Consider the following 23,412-nt stretch of genomic DNA (forward strand, 5'->3'; position numbering starts at 1 on the left):
ATAAATAATGAACATAGAAATGTGTTTGTGCAGTCTCAATGGGACAGCCTACACTGTAACCTTACATGTATGTAACAACATCCTGTGAGTGAGTATAGAAGCTGCTCTACATGGCCAACTTGTAACTTGAAGAAATATATTTTACACTTCATCTGGATTTCTTAAAATAACATGCTTTATTATGGCTAAATAATAGACACTCATTTTGGTACATCTGCAACTGAACAATTTGATTCTAAAACTGTATTTTTTTCAATCTTGATCAAATGGAGCAATAATGATGCAAAATAACAACAAAACGCTGAACACTAACTTCAGGAAGCCAGAGCGGGTCTTTGTGTGGACCAATTCACGTAGTCTCGGCACCATCTTCTTTAAATGCCTCAGTTTTGTTCCTTATACCCAGATATTCTATGAACCATACAGCACTGCCGTGCAACTTGGACCTGAACGTGTAATCGATTCTAAGAACAAATATTACAAAGATGCCATATCTCGTTATGAGTCGATGAAATTTGATTTTTCCAACTTGCCTTCAATTGATGAAACCAGGTTTGATTCTTACACCAGTACAATGGAATCAGTCAAGAAACACATTGAGGCACCTGTGGCTGATGGTGTCCAAACAATCTTCTGCAAGGAATTGGCTTGCATGATTCTAAATAACTTGGATCAAATTCCAAAAGGTTGTAGGCATGCATTTCTGATTCGTAATCCATATCGTGTATTGCCATCTTGGAAAGAAATGATGCGATCCATGTTGAGGTACAGCAAAGACAGAATGGAACAAGTGGATTTCAGAGATATGCCGCGACATCATGTACCAGCCCAATATGGATATGTAGAGATGCTAGAGCTGTTTAATTACTTGAAAGAGCAGAGTAATGACGCCCCAATCATCATTGATGCTGATGACCTGCAGAACAATACTACTTCAATACTTAAGCAGTTTCTGGAGCATTTTGGTATGCCATATCAGGATAGTGTAGTATAATGGGATGCCAGTCAGGAGTTCTCTAAGAGTTGGATAATTTGCAAAGAATACGCCTATGGTAATCTGATGGATGAGGACCAAGGATGGTACTACAATGCCTTCACTAGCACCTCCTTCAGACCAGCATCCAAACTTCCTTCCCGTGAATCTTTGTCACAGGATTTGGTTGATGTTATTGACACTGTGATGCCATGGTATGAGGAGCTGTATCAATTCAGACTTAAACCATGAATTACAGCCACAGAATTAGAGAAGGAGAACCGGGACTCCCTATACCGCCACGTACAATCGCGCCGTCAGCTATGGGGAGAAAATTGGGGGTATTGGGTCCTTGCCGACGGTGCGCGGAGACGAACGAAAACAATTCTGCGTCTCATCTGAAGCGTCTTGGTACTTTCGCGTGCAGGTCGCTTCAAGTCGTCTCTCAAATGCGCCCATCATATCGCTTTGCATGACAACGAATGCCTCGAGCGAATTCCGAGGGAAACCGAATACCCCCAATTTTTGCTCCATGCCTGTATCAAGATGGCGGTCGAGTCCTGGTTCTCTGGTTTTAATTCTGTGATTATATTTACAGCAGAAATATTCACTACTAGGAATAGACGAATCCAACGAGCCAAGTCATGGTCAGGATTTGGTTGGCCATTTTCGGGTCCCCGCTAGCACCAACCTGGTGTTTTGAGTGCCCAATTGTGCAAATAAAAGCCGCCTAACACCTAGAGAAGATGCAAGGATGAGGAGGGTTAATAGAATAATATATACAATAGAGATAATCCCGTCGCATCTATTCATACATAGTCCTTTTGTTCGCAAGTACATCCATTTGTAGCGTTTGATATGGTGTATGAGACCGCCATGGTTGATCAATTTGCACGCTGGAATTGGAAATATTTCCAATGTTTCTATAGATAATTTGTTGGACCCCCCCCAAAAAAAATTATAAATATAGGCCTATAAGTTTATGATTGTTAGCATTTTTTCAGAGAAGTGATGATTATTGATCATTTTTATTAGTTTTTCCCTGTATTTTCGGTGGTTTCCTGAAGCCTGATAATCAAGATATTCTGGTAATTGACAGGCTGAAAGTGACAACAAGTGGGGAAAATTATAATTGGCCATGGGCATGATGGACCTTCGGGACGTTCGGTCATATTTAATACGCCAGATCTGAAATCTGACTGGATGTCATGTCGGCCTATGTATGGCATGCATGGCATGGTGACATAGCAAGCACTACAAGCAGGTTAATGCACTCATCACCTGTGTATGTCTGCAATCATAGATTGAATACAATACCGCTTTTTTCAAAGATACTTATCGTACAGGTGCGAGTGATCAGAATGATATGGTTCAATGCATAGATACCGTGTGTACTCCGTGTAGTTAATTCGATTATTATGTCACTTCAACAGTGAAAAGACCATGTAGAAGCTGCGTGTTTTGCCGAAGGGAACTGTATTGTTTTGTAAACTTTAATCATTCTTTTGTCTACCTGTGTTTTCGCGGAAGGTGTAAAACGGGTGATGGAATGCAGTTTAAAATTTCTGCCAAGGCCGAATCATTTCACATTTTGGGTGCATTGTAGCCGACGGGGACCCAACTAAAGGCTGGATGTTAGATTTAAATGATATTTAATTGTAATAGTAGGCATGTCCACTAAACTTGAAGTACTTTTAAATTGATTCAGACCTAACTTATTGGCTGGGAATTGATGAAAGAAACATTTTGGCGTTTAAATAATCTCGGACGTTTCATTCCAGAGATATTAGCCTTTCGAGTGTCACAGTTTTATATAGGGCTGCTAGAACATGTTAAAAAGTTTAAGCCCAAAAAGGAATACTAACAGAAAGTGCAATTTTAAGGTACTTTTTCTTAATGTATTTATTAACTAGCGTTATCTGGAATATTATATTTGCTTATAACAACATGAAATAAGATCATCCTGAAAATTTAAGCGATTTTATTGACATACAACAAAAAATGTAAGACCTCAAAACCCATGGTTTGTTTGGTGGAACATCAAGCATGATCATAGATGGCTGCCATGGAAAATATCTCCATAGAGGAGATGAACAATAAGTGCATTATTTCAAATGAATAGCGGCAGTCTTAAACATTGTTCAATCTTTTAAGGTCAGCACATTTTATCTTCAAAAATGATTATATTTCATCATGACATAAGTTTGGTAACATTAATCACTACCAATTTTGATAAATTTGCTCCAATTCAAAGGTTATCTTTTACTACATTGAACTGTGTGTGCATGGAAGCCATGATGGGTAGCATATGAAATGAACATGGTAGTCAGAAGTGCATAATTTGAGTTGGGTTTTGGTAGGCTTAAACATTCTTTAATTTCTTAACATCCTGCACATTTTGTCTTCAAAAATAGTTAAATTTTATGAGTATGTAAGTTTGCTTGTCTGAATCAATCCAAATTCGGAGATAATTGCGTTTCAACACCTGATGCACAGAATGGTGTCACTTCAACCTGTTGTAGTTCTCATCTCATTAAAGCCATATTATAACATTTCTTTAAAAATAGATTAGTATTCATTTTCAATAAATTGTTAGCATTTACTGTCAGATATGTCCCCTTTTAATTTTGAGCCGAACAAGTGAGGTAAAGCAAAGAAAATGGAATTTACTACTAGCGCCTATGCATGTTACTCCGGCGTTTGTAATATGTGACCATCCACCACAACTGAGCCCGGATGTCGCCAGTGCCACTATCGAGATATGCTCCATTGAACTTAACAATAAACAATAGGAAACAAAGGATTTATTGACTGTTTTATTGATTTTTCACTACTTAAATGTCAAGTACTATAGACATGATATACATCATTTTAAAGCTAATTTCAAGCAGAATATTTTGGTTGAATATCTCAAAAATGATGATTGGCGACTTCAGGGCTCAGTTGTGCTGGATGGTCACATATAGTACGATCCTCGGGCGTGTGTGTGTGTGACCCGCACGCCGTGTACGTAGTACTGTGTTGACATCGCATACGTGTTCGACTACTATTTCTATCGTGATAATAAAACGACGGTTCCAGCAGTTTATTCAAACTCTCGGATTTTGACAAAACTACAGCACCTAAAGTCTTGATTTTTGCAGAGAATCTTTGTTTACTAAAGTACATTACAATCGTGTAAAAACCTGAATTAAACATTTTTTTGAGGGCGTTCTCCTCTGCAAATGTTATAATATGGCTTTAAGGGGCTGTGCAATAATTATGTGTACCCCCAGGGTGGTGAATTCTCAAAGTGGTCTGCCAAAAATTGCTTGCCCCCCCCCTTTCGACGTGCCAAAAATCTTTGCCCCCCCTTTTCGACGTGCCAAAACACCTTTGCCCCCCCTTTCGACGGGCCAAAAAATCTTTGCCCCCCTTTGCACACTAAGATTTTGGGAAACCCTAATCTATAACCTTAAATTGTCTTATCATATAATGCGAGCGTAGTGAGCAGGAAATTTTGCATATTTCCTACACTATTTAGGGCGTAATATAGAAATGATGCCATGATATCTGTGCCAAAAATCGCTTGCCCCCCCTTCGACCTGCCAAAATTGCTTGACCCCCTTTCGACCTGCCAAAAATGCTTGCCCCCCCTTTGGCCTGCCAAAAATCTTTGCCCCCCCACCCTGGGGGTACACATAATTATTGCACCACCCCTTTAAAGGGATCTGGAATGAGCGTTTCAACAGTATTTTTTGTGGGACATGAGAGCACATCAGACATTTTGCATTCTGAATACGAAGAATGTCTTTCTGATATCAAATAATTTTCATATTTTGAAATTCACGATATGATACAAATTTTATCATGACATTATTAAAATTTGATATTTTTCACATTTTGATATATAACAGTCGGTAGTAAATTTTATAAATCTAATGATATATTCTTAAAGTGTATGTAGCTGGGAGGAAAAGCCGACGATCAATTGAAAATTTTGACCTTTCATATTGAAGATATGGATTTTTCCCCAAAAGACCTAATTTTTTTGGTGTTTTGGGAAAATCCATATCTTCAATAAAAAGGTCAAAATTTTCAATTGATCGTCGGCTTTTCATCCCACCTACATAAACTTTAAGAATATATCATTAGATTTATAAAATTTACTTCCGGGACTGTTATATATCAAAAATATCAATTTTTAATGATTTGCCATAAAATGTGTATACATTGCGAATTTCAAAAAATCAAAATTATTTGATATCATCAGGACATTCTTCATATTCAGAATGCAATTTGATATGTCTGATGTGCTCTAATGTCCCACAATAAATACTGTCCAAACGTTCATACCCCATCCCTTAATTTTTTCTTTAAAAAAAGTTGATCCCTTGATAAAGTCGAAGGTCCTCTCTATTTACTGACCAATCAGGAAAGAGTTTGGTTAATGTTTTCTGGTGGAATAAGGAATTTCTTGAAACACCCCATTTTAAGCCTATAAATTGGACCATAACAACTACTGTTACCATTTATCAGGGCTTGGACTTAGTGCATGGAGCTGTATTTGCATAGAGAATACATGGGTGAGTGCACACATACACTTAAGTATGAAACCGTTCTAGCATCAAATGTATTGACAGTGGGCATCCCTAGTAATAGATAGGTAGTTCATTGTTATATTTAAATTGTAGCACTGTGTTCTGTAATTGTAGGCTTGCATATAGTTGGCATGCATGAATGTGAATATAAAAGATTTAAATCGTTCATACATAACCTCATGACATGAGTAAACGCAATACATGCGATTCAAACATTTTTATTTATTTGCCAAAATGCCAATGTGGTTACTAATATTCAACAGTGGACCTCCGCGCCATCAGCATAAATATTAGTAATCTCCGTGTGCGCCTAACAATAAACTGTGTGCGCGCTGGCCGTCTGTTTTAGCCTGTTCGATTTGTGGAGAGGCAAAATGTAAAAATTGTTTATTTTTACCAACTTCTGAGGAAAATTTTGTGTTATTTTGTAAAGTGAAGAGATGAAAGTGAGTTATGAATGAGGTTAATAACTTTGCATCGGTAATATGTGAACGATCTTAACATTTTGCTTTGGACCTCAGAATATCACTCTGGATATTCCTTGGTTCCAAAGGCAAAATGTTTATGCCTGTCACACTTTGACGGACTGGGTCAACGTACATCCCCATATACAAAAATATTTTATCCAGTGGCAAAATAATTAATCTAGCAGAAGATTTGGGTGTTGTGATTTGGGTGTTGTGATTTGGGGTGCAATTTCTGTTCGTTTCTCTATGTCCGGCGAATCTGGCCAATGTCCGGCGAATCTGGCAGGGGCATTGATCCTATTTTAAAAGTGGGGGAGGGGGAGTATCTGAGGGGGATGCCCAGGGGGATGTGGCCCCTCAGAGGTGAGAAACTTGTGAAAAAAGAAGGCCCAATTTAAGCCACTTGGTGGACCATTTTGGCACTATTTATTGGTACAATTTTAGTTTGAAAAAGCCGAAATGAGGCCTAATTGAAGCCATTCGTGGAGTCTATCGTATACTGAAAACACCAAGGTCTATGATACTTGGTTCCAGAATTATGAAGTTTTGTGATGTCAATTTTCTTACGTATTTTATTGTTTTTTTACTCCATATTTTTGCCTTATCTCAATTCCAAATTTGCTGCCTTTGTCCTCCATGGACTAGATTGTGTCACATCTTACAGTTTGTCCACTCTGAAGTACAAAGTGACAATGCGCGCATATACAGCGCGTTAACAGTGCACAGTGCTGCGTCTCTGCTGCAAGTATGCGTGCCTTCAAAGTCGGCACATTGTGTGCGTCCGCGTCGGTACTTTGTACTTCAGAGTACAAACTGTAGGAAGAGAGGTTTCTTTTCAGTTAGAAAGGTACAAAATGTGTATGATTGTGAGCAATTTTTATCAGAAGATTCTTCTATTTCTGGGACAAACACATTCACACCAATACTATTAATTAACAAAAGAACAACAGATAAATTTCAATTATTTTTATGTTTAATTTTTTTTAACGGAACCATTTTTTTTACATCATAAGAAACAATGGTAAATCAAAATAAAATATACGGATTTCCATTTTAGTACCATGCATCATGTCTATGGCCCTTCAACATTGATCTCTCTTATAATCTAATCCATATTAGATAATCAATATCCGATATCTAATCAATATTAGATAATCATTTTCCAATCAGCTGATATACAAAGCTTTTTTTTTTTAATTTTCCAATACATGTGTAAAATACATACAATGTAGAAAAACAAAAACAGCCACCATTTTACCATGGGTTAAATCATTGATGACTCAAACTCAATACAAACAGTCAGAAAAAGAAAAAAACAAAACAAAAATGAAGCATCATTTCTAAAATGGTTCATTTAAATAGCAAAACACTATACATTGATAAAAAACAGGGTGACAATTTTTATAACAAATTCACACGTCCATGTTATTCTGTTTTTTCGCTTTGTTATTTTTTTTTAAAGAAGACAAATATTTTTCTTAAATATGTATACACATATATTAAAAATTTGGCACAGTATTTCTAGAGGTTAAATTTATAAGGTAACTCCCCTAGAATCACTATGAACCAAGATTATCTTGGTTTGGCATTACTCTACTCAATATTATTTTTTATTATTGTTTGACTTTTTTTTAACTCTCCCTAAAAATATAATAAACATTATTGCCCATACACCACTAACAAGAAAACCAGCATATTAATTAGGGGTATTTGTCCATGATCACGTCTATGCTATACACAGGGTAACTTGCTCTAGACCCTGTGTGTTGAGGCTTGTGTAGGAGACTGGTCGAGAGCAGATCCGTCGGAACACGTTTTTCAATACGGAATAAATGCTAACCTCATTGTGACATCATCCAAGCAGCAAAGTTCATTTCCCATTGAAAAAGCATTATCCGACGGATCTGCAGTCAACCATTCTAGCAGCACAGGACAAATACCTCAAATTGGATCAGTTCTACATATGTGATATGATCAAGCAAAATCAGTCGGAACTCGCAAGTATTGATTTTGAGATATTGCCAAACAAAGGAAATATTTCCTTTTGTTTCCTGTTGTTTTGGAAACTCTTCAATTGCTCATATCTTTGGAACTAGTTGTACACTTTCTATGGGGTTTTCTGCACAATGTAACTTTGTAAATGCTTTTTACTACCCCATAAGAAAATTTAATATTTCCGAGTTCTGACTGATTTTGTTCAATCGCATCACATATGTCCAGATCAAAAGAAGAAGGTAGACCTACTCATGCCAAAGGATTAATTAGGTATTAAGATCCCCCTAATGGTGCATGTGGGCTCCTTTGAGATCACTGGAATTTAGGCACAAACTAAAAGTGCCCTCCTGTAAAAATCCCACCAACAAAAAGGGCACAGACCCATAATTCTTGTAATTTTTAGAGGAGCGAGCTCTCTATTTGTACATGAAATTTACTCCAAGGCAAAGGAGCCCATGTTTACCTGCCAGTAGGTGAATTTTACAGTTAATTGTTATACCCTAATTACATAGTCCACACAGAGTAGACCGTCTAAAAGATTGGTAATATCATTTTTGACATTCATGGAAAATCTTATAGTTTACCACCTTGCATAAGATAATCTACAAAATTTCTGGATCTTTTGTTGCATTTTTTTGTGTACTCTGGGTGTAAGATATTCATCAGTTAGAGATGGAATCAAAACTCGACCGGCGGTTCCATCCGGTTGCTATTGTTCTAAACAATCGCAACCAGAAGGAACCACCGGTCGAGTTTTGATTTCATCCCTTAGACAAGTGCAAAGGCTCTGCTGAGGAATTAATTTAGGTGCACTCAATGACCCCATTTAGCAATAATTGTACCCAATGACACCCTTTTTACGGTTTGTTATCCCAATGGCTTCCTTTTTTTAAAAGTTTTACACTGAATGATCCCATTTTTATTCAGGTTGTACACTGAATAACCCCACATTTTTGTAAATGTACATTTTACCTGAAAGCCCCATACTTTTAACATGCCTTAAGCACATCCCTGCCACTTCCGATTGGGAGTGCCCCCCGATGCACGATGCAAGCTGTTGATAAAATTGGTCCCAAATTACTCAATACATCTATTACATGTGTATCCCTACATAAGCTATTACATGTGTATCCCTACATAAGCCGTACCCAATGCATAGTCCACATTTTGCACCATCACTTAAAAACTGCAAAAGTGGAAATGTTCACGCAAATAATATATCACGCTTTGCCAATTCTGAACCATTGGACTTGTTCTTAATTGCCCGAATCTAAGCTTCCATACATTTAACTATACACGAAAGGAATATATTCGCGCATTGTAATTTTTGCGACATCAGCTTGGAATGCGAAAAAGCACAAAAATCAATGGAAGCGTGAAAATGTCCACTTTTACCCGAGACGAATTCGTCTCAGACTTTTACGGTGTATTAACGTTCTATTGTAATGCAAGCTAAATCGGTTGGTTTCATTGTTAGTGGTCTGCTATTACTGTCAATAACAACATTTAAACTGATGCCACATGATAATTTCATGAAATCGTGTCCCCTTAGTAACAATTTATTTTCATGATTAGAATTCGCCAATAATTTAACCCCCTGAGCACTACCTGCCGAGCTAACATTGCCTCTGATTGGTCATTTACATGATATCTTCATTTCAATCACCAATCAGAATGGAGCTTTGCAAATAAGTCACCCCAATTTTTTTGGGTGGTGAAATTATTCTAACAATGTTGCTGATTGGTCCAATTGATAAAGAAAACTTCTTTATGACCAATAGGCAAGTACTTCTCATAGGGTTAATAATCATAAGCACAGCATAATTAAAGCCATAATATACAATCTTACTGAAGTATTTGTTTTCAAACCTGATTTTGTGGGCATAACTAACTGTTCACATGTCCCAGCTCACACCTAATTGGAAAATTTGTAGAGCGCAAGTCTCTCTTAGAGCTCAAAGGTTATTCTTTCATTTTACATTATTTTGGAACAAAAATAGAATTTCACTTGTTTATTGTGGCTTTAATCAATTTATATGATTTATGCATGATATATAGTGGACCCAACTTAACATATGCCATAGTGTATATATTGACTTTACAGTGCCAGAAGTGGGTAAGTGCAATACCTGCCCTGTGAAAATTTGGCAATTTACACACAGTATATTGCACTAAGCTAATTTCCCGGAGTTCTATTAAACAAGTAGACATTTCATAATTTTGTTTTTGTTTAAATTTCTAAAATTTATTTCATTTGAAATACATGATTTTTATGCATTTCGTTATGGACTTATTTGTCCAACTTAAGAATAAATACCCAGGCAGTCCTAGGATACAAGTACCATTTGCCTGATTTTCAATAATTTGATTTTTGGAAAAAATACATGTTCGTCGTGAGTCCTGACCAAGTAGTCACATATCGTCAGAAATGATCAAGAAAGGTGTTCAATGTATTGTCCTCCCTCCCCACATAAGTCCACATACAGAGTATTAGCTGTCTAACAAGTGGCATTATAAAAAGCTAAAAGGGCACATAAATTATGTCCATATATTACAGATTTAAATGCACCACTAGCTGTTTCAATGGGCTATTCCAGTTGAAATCCACATGTGGAAGATTTTGGAAATATCTTTCACAGAGGGAGTGTGAATTTCAAATGGAACTAACACATTAGCCGCTCCATTTGAAACTCACTCTCCCTCAGAGGAAGATTCAGGTTGAATCTTTCTCAGGGGGTGTATGAAATTCAAATAGAGCTTCCTAATGTGCTCATTCCATTTGAAATTCATACTCAACGCTGATTTGTAACACACCAACCTCTCTGCCCACTTCAGAAGTGCTCAAGTTAAACAAGTACGGGTTGGGGAAACTGAACCAATTATGTAATGCTTACTGTATTTACCAGACATGTTCGCACTTGCTGATGCACAAGCCTTGTTTATCTGAGACGAAACTATCGTTTATTGCATAAAATAAAAGAACCAGGTCCCCCAGATCAATCATCATATGAATTTGAGTCTATCAAATCAAGAAACTCCTGTGGCAAGTGGTTACTGTGATGATATTGAATACTCAAGGTCTTGGGTTCCATTTCAATGCAACTTCGGTACCTATAGTGACGGCAATGCTTATTCGCAATTGTGCTACAAGCGTGCCGACAAACCATATTGTACGCATGCGTGTACTCTTTGCGCAATCAACTTTACGCACACAATTCGATATTGTGCAACCCTGCGAAATACACACCTGTATCACTACCGAAAATGTGGAGAATCAAATTAATATGTTCTTTTTCACAGAGAATTACTATCAATCTAGAGGTTTTTATTAACATGGGAAAAATCTCTGTACATCATATTTTGATTGCAATTCTTTGTAAAACAGTCCCCTGTACACTTCGAGATAATTTTATTCCATGAACAGAATACCAATCATTCTTGATGTACTGTTGCACACCGACATCGCCTGGTTAAAAATTACATTATACAGCAGAGACATCAAAATCAATACCCGGGATCGATACACGTGAATGTGCTATGCACGATTTGAAATTCAGACGATAAATCTTTGGGTAGAAAATGATGAATATCTCCCGTAATGTTTTTATTCTAAAGAAGCCATATTTTTTTGCTTGCACTTGAATATATGTGTTGAAAGGATCGAGGTACTTTTTGTCATTATCGACCAATGTTGCGTTAGAGAGTAAATCGGTACAGAAAATTGAAATGGAAGAAATGCATTGTGGGATGCATAAGCTATCTTCTCTGATCATTCACTATGGACCACAAGAGCCTCAACCCAATGGCAAAGTCCAATAACCTCAATGACATAAGCATAGTGCAAAATTTGACCTCAAGTTGCAGAGTATGAGTTTTTTGTACCCAAATCTTCAAAGTCATTCAATGAATGTACAAATGTATTGGGGTTTAAGAACTATCCCCCTGATAGATGAGCATGTTGTGGATCCTAGTGATTACTCATGAACTTATAATATAGTACATTTGTATATCTAAAATATTATGTGAAATATTTTATGATGACCACTGTTTACGCATCTATGGCAGATTAAAACCCTGGACTTGACATTCAATATGCATGTACGAGGCTGGTTTGTTACTGTACGCATTGACAGATGACACATATAACGCAACAAGGAGAAAGAGCTTCACAGAAGCTTGACCCTTGACCCTATCAAGTACTTCCTTTCCAACATAATCAATCTGCAGCATGTAGAATGATATTAAATTATATTCACAAAGTTCCCTTTTCAGAGTCTGTATTGAACAGTGACGTACGTAGCTTGCGACGCCATCATGGCATCTTCATTCAGCATTACACTCCTCCGGTCACATCAGTTTGGACATGGGCAAGTTGTCGGCAAAGAGGATAACTTTCGGAACCGTAAGATCAGCCTTACAGATTAAAACACACTCAACAGGGATGCCGGATATGACCAGCCCGCCACCTATGACGATCTGCTATCACGGAGGAATGTAAACACTTACACTGAATGAAGATTCCGTGATGGCATCGCAAGCTACATCGCTGCTCCATACAGACTCTGAAAAGGTAACTGTTTAAGCTTGTAATCAATCCGCGTTACACGATTTCCATGGCTTGTGTACATTCTTTAGAGTATGCAAATATATCACCTTCACATTACATCAAATTGTATCATCAGATAAGTTCAAGAAAGTTGCAACTCATGTAGCTGTGTTTTGCCATATGAATAACTATATTCAACCAGCATGTTATATGCCCTACGAGTGTTTAATTCACACCACCAAATAGAATTATATGGTTGTGCGCCCTTAATTTCACTTCTCAGAAAAACCCATGCATTCTCAATTTAAGCATTAAAATGAGCAGAAATTTCATAATTTTAGCCAAATTTGGATTGGTCATGATTAGTAATATTAATTCCTGCAAATGTACCACAGATGGGAGAGATCGAATAACTTTTAATGATTTTAAGCAGCCTTTTCTTTACAGAAACACTGGCATGGTTTTGCCTGTAAAATAGGCAATTCCCGGACATCGTAGACTTTGAGGGCCAGTCGTAAAAAATAATGATGGTCAACCTATATTTTTTCCCAGCCAGAGGGATCAGGCAAGGGCTGATTTCAACCATCATAGCTGTCGCTTAAAACTGAGTCGCTCCTGTGAAGAAAAAATGATGTTTTCTTAAGGCAAATTTAGCACATATCTCTATGGGACTCTGATTTGGTGGTGTGAGATCTGAAGTAAGTCCACAGGGGGGGTGCTAACTGCCAATTGGTGGGAGGACCACTAATTAGGTTGAATACAGTACCGTATCTACAGAATAGTCAATCCGTCGGATAACGCTTTTTCAATGGGAAATGAACTTCGCTGCTTGGATGATGTCACAATGAGGTTAGCATTTATTCCGTATTGAAAAGCGTGTTCCGACGGATCTGCACTCGACCGGCCTCAGATTCTAGAAGACGATAGAAAGTCTGTGCTTTACACACATCAACTACTGTATAGTGTGCTGAGGCTTGTGGATCAACGTCTAGGCGTTGTGCCTGTGCGTAGCGCACTATAAATCACTGCGCTTTTTTTTTTACTAGATCAATACGAAAGAACCTGGATTGAGATAGTCCATTTAAAATCCACACTCCCCCTGTGGAAGATTTTGGAAATATCTTCCACAGGGGAGTATGGATTTCAAATGTAATGAACACATTTGAATTTCATCATACACCCTTTGAGAAAGATTCAACCTGCATCTTCTACTGAAGTGGATGGGTTTCAAGTGGAACTGCTAAATGTGTTCATTCCCTTTGAAATTCATACTCCCCCTGTAAAAGATATTTCAAAAATTTTCCAACAGGTGGATTGTGGATTTCAACTAGAACAGCCCATTTTTTGATCTAAAATCTTCCTAGTTTTCTGGAATGAAATTTGGTGTCCTCGTAGATTAAAAGAATCCAGTTAAAAGGGTTTTTTGCTGACATGGCTTGGAATGAGAGAAAAAAACAAGAGAGCCTACAGGATATGATGTATTTCAAGTGGGCCTACAGGTCCAAGTCATATTTTGAGCACTAATTTAATTACACATGTAACATAACACAGCCACTAAGGATACGTCATCTATTGCACTAACATCAAGGATTGGGCTATTCCATTTAAAATCCACACTACCCCTGTGGAAGATTTTGGAAATATCTTCCACAGGGGGAGTATGTTTTCAAATGGAATGAACACATGAACACCTCAATTTGAAATTCACCCTCCCTCTGTGGAAGATTCAGGTTGAATCTTTCTCAGAGGGTGAATAAAATTCAAATGGAGCTGCCTAATATGTTCATTCCATTTGAAATTCATACTCCCCCTGTGGAAGATATGTGGCTGGACGCGGCGAATGAGCCGTAAACTCGGCAAACTTCATTTCGAGAGACAGGTGAAAATATATGCAAATCTCGTATTTTGGCGAAGTTGAGATTTTTGCAGATTTTAAATGTTTAAGCTTTCTTCTAAACACATACAAAGTTTTATTTTAAAGAAATAAGTGGAAATATGAAATAATCTACATTTTCTGAGGCCCAGCTGATGAATGGTCATTATGCTTCCCTAACTTTGAACGCGTTTTTTTCTCGGTTTCAAGCGTTTTGATTCATGACAACCTATAATAAGCCATAACTTCGCTTCTGATTGTCATATGAAGTTCATTGAGGTGTCATTTTAATCCCTGAAACATGCTCTTTGCAAATATGCAAAAAAGTAAAAATGACCAGAGGGGGACTTTACGGCTTATTCGAGGTGTCCAGGCACATATTTCCAAAATCTTCCACAGGGGGGGGGGGGGGTGGATTTTAAATGGAATAGCCCATTTCATAATTGAAGCAGACAGAATTGTCATAACTATGCTTAAATTACATGACAGCTTTAATAACTCGCAGACGATACTGTTGTCATCATACATGCATGCAAACGATTGCTAATTGTGTATGACCCATAATCCTTAATTGGGCTATTCCAGTTAAAATCTAAACTATCCCTGTGGAAGATTTTGGAAATATCTTCCACAGGGGGAGTATGAATCTTTAAGGGAATAAACACACTAGGGAGCTCCATTTGAATTTCATACACCCTCCAAAATCTTCCACAGGGGGAATGCGGATTTTAAATGGAATAGCCTATTTGTGCAACAAAGCAATATGTGTTCCAGTTGAAATCTATACACTCCTTAGGAAAGCAACGACTCTAATCTCCCACAGAGGGAGTGTGAAAATTTCAAATGGGGTTACCTGAATGGGTGACTTCAATTGAAATCCACATCCCCTGTTTGGTAGATTTAATGTCATGTCTTCCATAGGGGTGATGGATTTCAAATGGAATAATCCAGTCTGTGCATGAAGTCCCCCCCAAAAAAAAAATGCCACACTTATAGCATGTGTTAGTCTAGTCCACTTCTCCACAAATTTAAGTAGCATGGGATTTTGTACAGTCACGGGATAGGGATTATCAAATTTCTACAAAAAAAGTCATAGATACAGTACGTCAAAGTCTTCCAATAATTTACACCTCGTAAAGGAATTTTCAAGAAAAAATGGTTGCGTTTTGTCCTCGATTATTACGATCACGATACTCTAACTAAAAACAGGTTGCTTCTCGTTGCATATTAACTGTAAACAGCAACTCACACCGCTTTATCCCCCCCGAACACTACCTGCCGATCTAACATTGCCTCTGATTGGTCAATTACACGATATCATCACTTTAATCACCAATCAGAATGGAGCTTTGCAAATAATTCACCCCAATTTTTTTGTGTGGTGAAATTATTCTAATAATGTTGCTGATTGGGCCAATTGATAATGAAAGCTTCTTTTTGACCAATCGGCAGGTAGTTCTCATAGGGTTATAATATAGTTATAAAATACCTGCCAACCCTCATGAAATATATACTCCCACATGACAAGACACCACCTTTAAACTATTTGCCTACGTACGAATTAAGGTGGTACATAGATTTATTGTACGGTACTTAAAAACTAATCAAAATATTAATATTGCACTGCGCTGCTGAAAGCAGCAGGTACTTATCAACCCTCTCGGTAACTTAATCCTTAGCAGATGACCACAGCTGATACCCCAAACGTCACGTTAAGTGCGACCAAGAAACACATGTGCTTCAGGCAGGACCTCTATTTTGTCTTGGTTTGCGAGAATCAAAATCCATCATAGTCACTGCACTTACTGTATGATACAATGAGAGAAGTTGATTCTCGCAACCAAATCTTACGAGAATCAATTCTGTGATTCTCGTCAAAATCTAAGCCCTGTGCTTAATAAAAAATATGATAGCTGTTACTAGTACATTCCTTTCTGTGAAATGCCTTTCTTTATAATTATGCTTTTATCTTGTATCAACTTTTGATTATTTTTGCCCTTCGTGCAATCATGGCGGAGTCAGTACTCTTTGGGAGGTTATTCTTGGATTGCTTGATATTTCAGCTCTTGTCATTTATGGGCTATTCCAGTTGAAATCCATACACCCCATTAGAAAACATTACCTTCATCTCACACACAGGGGTGTAGATTCCAAATGGAATGGCCAATTTAGGTAACTCCATTTGAAATTCACACTCCCTGTGTAAGGAATGAAGGTCATGTATTTAAACTAGAATAGCCCAATTTCTGGTTTCATACAATTTCCCAACCTAAATCATTGTTTTGAAGCAAAATGATTGCTGTTAACAATGCTGTCACCAACTGACAACTATCATTCGAAAATAGGTATCGCCAATTCAAAAGGATGCACAAACCACCACAAAAACAGTGATTTATTTGAGGGAGGGATCACCCACAACATGTTACCCATAAAAGAACAATTCCTTACAGCATTGTAATACAATCTTGATGTCGTGTAGTCTTGTTCAAGACAGTCTCTTATACTATGGCCACCTGATCTCCGCACCCCCGGCGCGGCCCCAGCCTCTTTGTACTGCCAACTAAATCAACTATTCAACAATTCCTGCCCTTTGCACCACTGGCAAGCGTAGCCAGCACTCACGTCCACTGGCACTGTCAGTTTTACAAACCCGTGATCGATCGGCAAACGTAGCAAGCACTTGCAGCCATTCATCGCTATAGACTCCATCACCGTCATCTGCCGTTAGTTGACCGCAACAACTTACGCACACAGAATGCCGCAGTAACCGGGGCAGTATATGGCCCTGGGTGGATACAGGCTTGAATCAAGACTAGGGGCAGTAACATACAGTATATGGCCCCGGGTGGATACAGGCTTGAATCAAGACTAGGGACAGTAACATACAGTATATGGCCCCGGGTGGATACAGGCTTGAATCAAGACTAGGGACAGTAACATACAGTATATGGCCCGGGTGGATACAGGCTTGAATCAAGACTAGGTGACATGTCAAAGCATTACAAATGGCTTTTCATATATGAGTGCCATCTCAAGTTTCATATCTGGGCCCCAATACATCTTTTTGATATGCTCACATACATAAAATTATCATCTAAAATATTTTTCAGAGAAAGGAAACAATATGCATCCAGGATTAACGTCCAGAGAATTAACAAAAACAGACATCAAATTGATGTACGACCGATATCAAAAAGACTTGAATTACAGACCAGACGACATCCTCAAATAACAATCACCCCACTATCACTAAAAGATCTTCTGTTCACTATTGTTTATCAAATACATAAAGTTTGGTTGATTTCCACCTGCCATTGTTTATTTCTTTTATCTCTTGCCAAGAGCTCAAATGGGCTATTCCATTTAAAATCCACACTACCCCGGTGGAAGATTTTGGAAAAATCTTACACAGGGGGAGTATGAATGTCAAATGGAATGAACACATTACACAGTTCCATTTGAACTTCACCCTCCCTCAGGGAAGATTAGGGTTGAATCTTTCTCAGAGGGTGTATGAAATTCAAATGGAGCTGTCTATATGTTCATTCCATTTGAAATTCATACTCCCCCTGTGGAAGATATTTCCCAAATCTTCCACAGGGGTAGTGTGGATTTTAAATGGAAGAGCCCAATCAGAGCAAAGCAGTAAGCCATAAAGTAATGGTGACTGAAAAAAACAAATACAACAAAATTTGAACTTGGTCATAACATACATTTTTGACATATTACTGTATTATAGTGATTGAAATCATTCGATACCGTTTCAGCACCAACATTTTATGATTGAAGTTCAAAATTTGTTCAAATAAAAGATGATGATGGAATGTTACTTCTTGCTATGGAAAATTGGCTATTTGATTTCAAATCCACAATACCCCTGTGGAAGATTTTGGAAATATCTTCTACAGGAGGAGTATGAATTTCAAATGGAATTAGCATATAAACCAACTCTATTTGAAACTCACCCTTCCTATGTAAGATTCAGGTTGAATCCATCGAATTCAAATGGAACTGCCTAATTTGTTCATTCTATTTGAAATTCATACTCCCCCCCCCCCGAAATCTTCCACAGGGATAGTGTGGATTTTAAATATGACAGAAACAGAAAGGGAAGGCGTATACAATGATTCCTTCAGAACTAACCATGAGAAAAGCCTTGGGCAATATAAGGTCCCATGTGGAATACGTACAAGAGTTTTTACTTGGCAATAGACCCTATGTAATAAATCAACCGGAACAGTATTGAAATGGCAGCCATGTTGATGGTAGAGGAACAGGTCTCTAGTTCGTTTCCACAACCATTCATACCTATCACCTGTTCTATTGTATTATCATGCTAATTGCCCTATGGTACCTTACGGAGGCCAGAATTTTATTTAAATGATGACTCTGTCATGAGTGATGTCGTATTGCATACCCTTTATAGAAGCTAACACCTTTCGGCATTCCAACAACCCAACATAATTAGTACCGTATTGGTCCGAGTATAGTCCCATGTTAGAATATAAACAAAAACCCAATTTTTATAAAAATTTCAAAAAAAAAAAAAAAAAATTTTTTTTTTTTTTTAAGTTTTTATTTTTTCCGGTTTTGAGTGTCCCTGGACCTAACCTAGATGCTAGGATCATTCATGGTTGACCTAAAATTTCAAAAAATTGAATTTGAATGCATTTTGAAATCATTAATATGAGTTGATATGTATTCAAAGTATCAATTTTCATATTAAAATTTCAAAATATCATTGAATTTGAATGCATTTTTTTTTTTAGGTCAACCATGAATGATCCTAGCATCTAGGTCTAGGTCCAGGACACTCCAAAACCGAAAAAAACTTAAAAAAAAATTTAAAAAAATTTTTTTTACAATTTCTGAAATTTTTTCGAAAAATGGGGGGTGGGATTATACTCGAACATGGGACTATACTCGGACCATTACGGTAATTGACTTCCATCTTGCATAATAGGCAATTAATTGTATAACCAACACTTAAAAATATTAATTGTACGATACATAAATTCAATTGTTGCACTACAAGAACAGAAATTGTCCAGTGTATCCCTCTTGCACACAATTTTGTCAAAAAATAAATCAGTTGAATTGTACACTGCTGTCTCAATTCAGACAACTCTATTAGGCCTGTTATCGACACATGATTTCTAATTCAACACTTTGTCAGGGAAAAAAATACGACAATCGACACGTGTCAAAACTCGTAATGAGATTTTAAAATGCTGTAAAAAGTCGATAGATAAGCTTAAAATCAGGCTGATATGAGTTAAGATTGCAGACTTCCGGTGTAAACATACTACCTGGTTTGTTCTACTTCCGGGCTCGGGTCAACTTCGGGAGGTGATTTTTGACTTTCCGAAGAAAACATGATCGTACGGTAAGCTTATTCGGACAAAATAGCATGGAAATTTCCTTTTTTTTTCCTTTTTGATATGTGTCGTAAAGTGTCGAAAAAGGACAATTTATTTTGACATGTCGGATTTAGGGTCATATCAACGATAATACGACACATAGGACAGTCGATAACAGGCCTATTATTTATTGGGTTGAAGTCAAAGACTAGACCCAAAGAGTATCTATCTACTCAGAACTGCAACATCATCATGTGTAAATCTGCCATTGGTTTGTCACTATGGAGAACAAAATAGCGTTTTGTCGGCAAAAAATACAAAATGGAACGATACTTTGCCTCTTTCAGCATGAGCATTTGTGACTTACTAACTATATGTGACCAGCTCCAACAAAACCCGGAACAAGTCGCATGTTTTTCTTAATTTCATGGACTAAGTGGACTTTCAAATCCTTGAAAGTACTTATTAAAAAGAGCTTCATTTTTAATCAATAAATAACAGTTGAACTACGATAATCCCTATTCAATCCTATGTAAGGCAGGAAACTAATTGGCCCATTACTCAGAATAGCAATTTGGCAAATATATCAAGGTATCATTTACAAAATTATCCATATCTTGCAAAGTATTGATGCTATTTATATAATTTCGTATTTTTTTAAAGCTTATTGTCTTGTGCTTACATTTTTATTCAAAACATGAAATGTCAAAAATGCGACTTGTTCCTGGTTTTGTCAGCACGGATCACATACAAAGCGCATGGAAAAATAATCCAGAGGTGGACCATTTTGAGAGGCATGCAAACATGAGTCGGTATTCCCTGGGTCTAATCTCTTAAGTTGAAGTACATAAATACATCCAGTAGTGTTCAATTACATTACAACCACTTATAACTTTAATGGGCAATACAATTTAAAATCCACACTCCCCCTGTGGAAGATTTTGGAAATACCTGCCACAGGGGGAGCATGAATTTCAAATGGAATGAGCACATTAGGCAGCTCCATTTGAATTTCATAACCCTTCTGAGAAAGATTCAACCTGAATCTTCCGCAGAGGGAGGATGAGTTTCAAATGGAGTTGCCTAATGTGCTCATTCCATTTGAAATTCATTCTCCCCCTGTGGTGGGTATTTCCAAAATCTTCCACAGGGGCAGTGTGGATCTTAAATGGAATAGCCCAATGTTTTGAACCTATCAACAATGCACAGGTACTGCAAAAAAGTGGAAATATTTGTGCTATTAATTTCCGTGCTTTGTTAGCATTTCTACAGTTTCACTGAATTAAACATGTGTTAAACTATTTATTGTACAAAACTTGAAATTAACCAAAAATAAAAGCACGATAAAGAGTTTGACATTGTGGAGCGTAAAAAATTAATTGCACAAACATGACCACTTCTACGTACAGTACTGCAAAATGTCTATGCCGTAAAATCCACAATACCCCTGTGGAAGAATTAAAAAATATCTTCCACAGGGGGAGTAAGAATTTCGAATGGAATTAGCACATTAACCAACTCTTATTGAAACTCGACCTCCCTCTGTGGCAGATTCAGATTGAATCTTTATCATCAGGTGTATAAACTTCAAATGGAGCAGCCTAATGTGTCCATTCCATATGAAATTCATTCTCCCCTCTGTGGAAGATATTTCCAAAATCTTCCACAGGGGGAGTGTGGACATTACACAGATTAGCCTAATGTACCATGAAGTCACTACTTCAAAAAAGTAAAACATTCTCCAACATCCAAGCCACTTTGTAACTAGCTTTTTGGTAGGCTGAAGAGCTCACCTCATACATGGTGCGATCAAGCATATAGTTTGCGCAGCAAAATCTAAAATTCATTTTTATCAATTCATTATATGCGCTATTTTTCAAACCTTTCGATGAAAACGCTCATAATTTAACTTACTGACTCCAGAGATACAGTAAATTTTAGCATTGCTCACAACCAAAAAAATACATAGGTTGAACACTATTATTGGCTAGATCTCAAAATCAATAGCGGCAAATAACTCATTAACCGCCTGAGCACTACCTGCCGATCTAACATTGCCTCTGATCGGTCAATTACATGATATCTTTACTTTAATCACCAATCAGAATGGAGCTTAGCAAATAATACACCCCATTTTTTTGCGTGGTGAACTTATTCTAACAATGTTGCTGATTGGTCCAATTGATAATGACAACTTCTTTTTGGCCAATAGGCAGGTAGCTCTCATGGGATTAAGCTTGATCACATCACACTTACTTCTCAGCTCAAGAATTGACAACATGACACAATTTGATCATAACATAGGTCATCGTACTATATCATTATATTACTAATAACCTCTTCTTCCATAAATTCCATCAAAGATGAAAGACCATGATTCGTCAGCACGCGCAGATGCACTCCAACATCACTACCAAGCCGCTGCCACCTCCCTACCGATCTCCTTCCCCTGATCCCGGTCCAATGCATATATTTGTTGACCGGTAGTAGCAGCCTGCTCTCTCACTCTCACCAACAATCCATTACATGTGTGGTCGTTTTTCCTCACCGCTACACACTTGTATTCCGTTGTCGTGTTTTGCTTGCAAAGTTTTAAGTCGCAGGTCATAGACTGCATAATATGTAGTATTTTTTGATAAGTTAACTTCTCTACTCGATAAGTATGTGCCTATAATATAGCACCCATCAGTATTTATGTGTTGTATACACAGATACACTCCTGCAGCAGTCACACACACATATCACGATTCATTACCATACTCCTATATGGGCCCTGTACTCTCAGATACTGAAAATGAAAAATAAAAACACATATACTTGTTTAGAAACACTGGGAATGGCCATATAGATCATATTATTACCATTAAATCTGTGGATTAAATTCCCAGAAAATTAAAACGGTTTGTTCCAAAACTCTTATTTAATGGATCTACTAAATATATTATTACCAGTGGTATAAAAGAATCTTCAAACAATGCAATGCTTCAAAGTTGGCATTCCTGTCCACTTTCATGAAATCTGATTGAAAAGTTTAAGCAGTATTTACACCAATACTTTTATCAACGGAACATATAAACACACATGTTCCAGATACTACTGCAACATAAACATGGAAATGAGGTTCGGTTCATCTGAAATAAGCTGCATAGCAGTGTGTGATCAAAGCATGAACTGGTCTCTTTTTGACGTGATAATCAGGACAAGCACGTCGGCAAGTCATTGCCAGTGCGAAAGGACCTTGCCACGGCTGATAACTATAATGCCAAAAAGTTCAGGTATATGAATTAAGTTGGAGGTAGTGGCTAAACTTTGCCATTTTATTCTGTAGTTTTTTTTGCTGATATCAACAGATAAATCAGTTGAGTGGCAATGACTAACTGACATTCCTCGTAAAATAATCATGTGAATTAGACCATATTTAGCTTGTTTTTTTGTTGTTGAAAGGGATTTAATCATGTTTCACTGTTGTTCATCACTGTTTAACAATGATGCGTCCAGGTCGTCTGCATGGTGTACTCCAAACAAAGTAAACCACGCACCGGACGTGAGTTTATCAATGTTTAACAACTTGCGTTAAAACTGTCCGTAAAAGACTTTGCAAACTCAGGGTGTTCAGAT

At 37.4% G+C, this 23,412-nt stretch overlaps 2 protein-coding genes across 2 annotated transcripts in view; one reads left to right on the forward strand and one right to left on the reverse strand.

The window, feature by feature from the left end:
• The first annotated feature begins 277 nt into the window (after positions 1-277).
• LOC140138343 (uncharacterized) lies at positions 278-994 on the forward strand. The gene has a single exon (XM_072160249.1). It carries the CDS (start codon positions 278-280, stop codon positions 992-994), a length of 717 nt encoding a protein of 238 aa, XP_072016350.1.
• A 20,948-nt stretch (positions 995-21,942) lies between these two features.
• Positions 21,943-23,412, reverse strand: part of LOC140136855 (uncharacterized) — a 68,163-nt gene continuing 66,693 nt past the window's right edge. The window contains exon 17 of the mRNA XM_072158457.1: positions 21,943-22,582. Within this exon, the coding sequence (XP_072014558.1) occupies positions 22,523-22,582 (60 nt within the window). The 3' untranslated portion in view covers positions 21,943-22,522. The remainder of the gene's footprint in view (positions 22,583-23,412) is intronic.

This window comes from Amphiura filiformis, chromosome 17 (assembly GCF_039555335.1).
Source record: "Amphiura filiformis chromosome 17, Afil_fr2py, whole genome shotgun sequence".
Taxonomy (NCBI): Eukaryota; Metazoa; Echinodermata; class Ophiuroidea; order Amphilepidida; family Amphiuridae; genus Amphiura; species Amphiura filiformis.

What these genes read in the sequence shown, in the direction of transcription:
- LOC140138343 (XM_072160249.1), top strand. Translation starts at nt 278, where the DNA reads ATGATGCAAAATAACAACAAAACGCTGAACACTAACTTCAGGAAGCCA.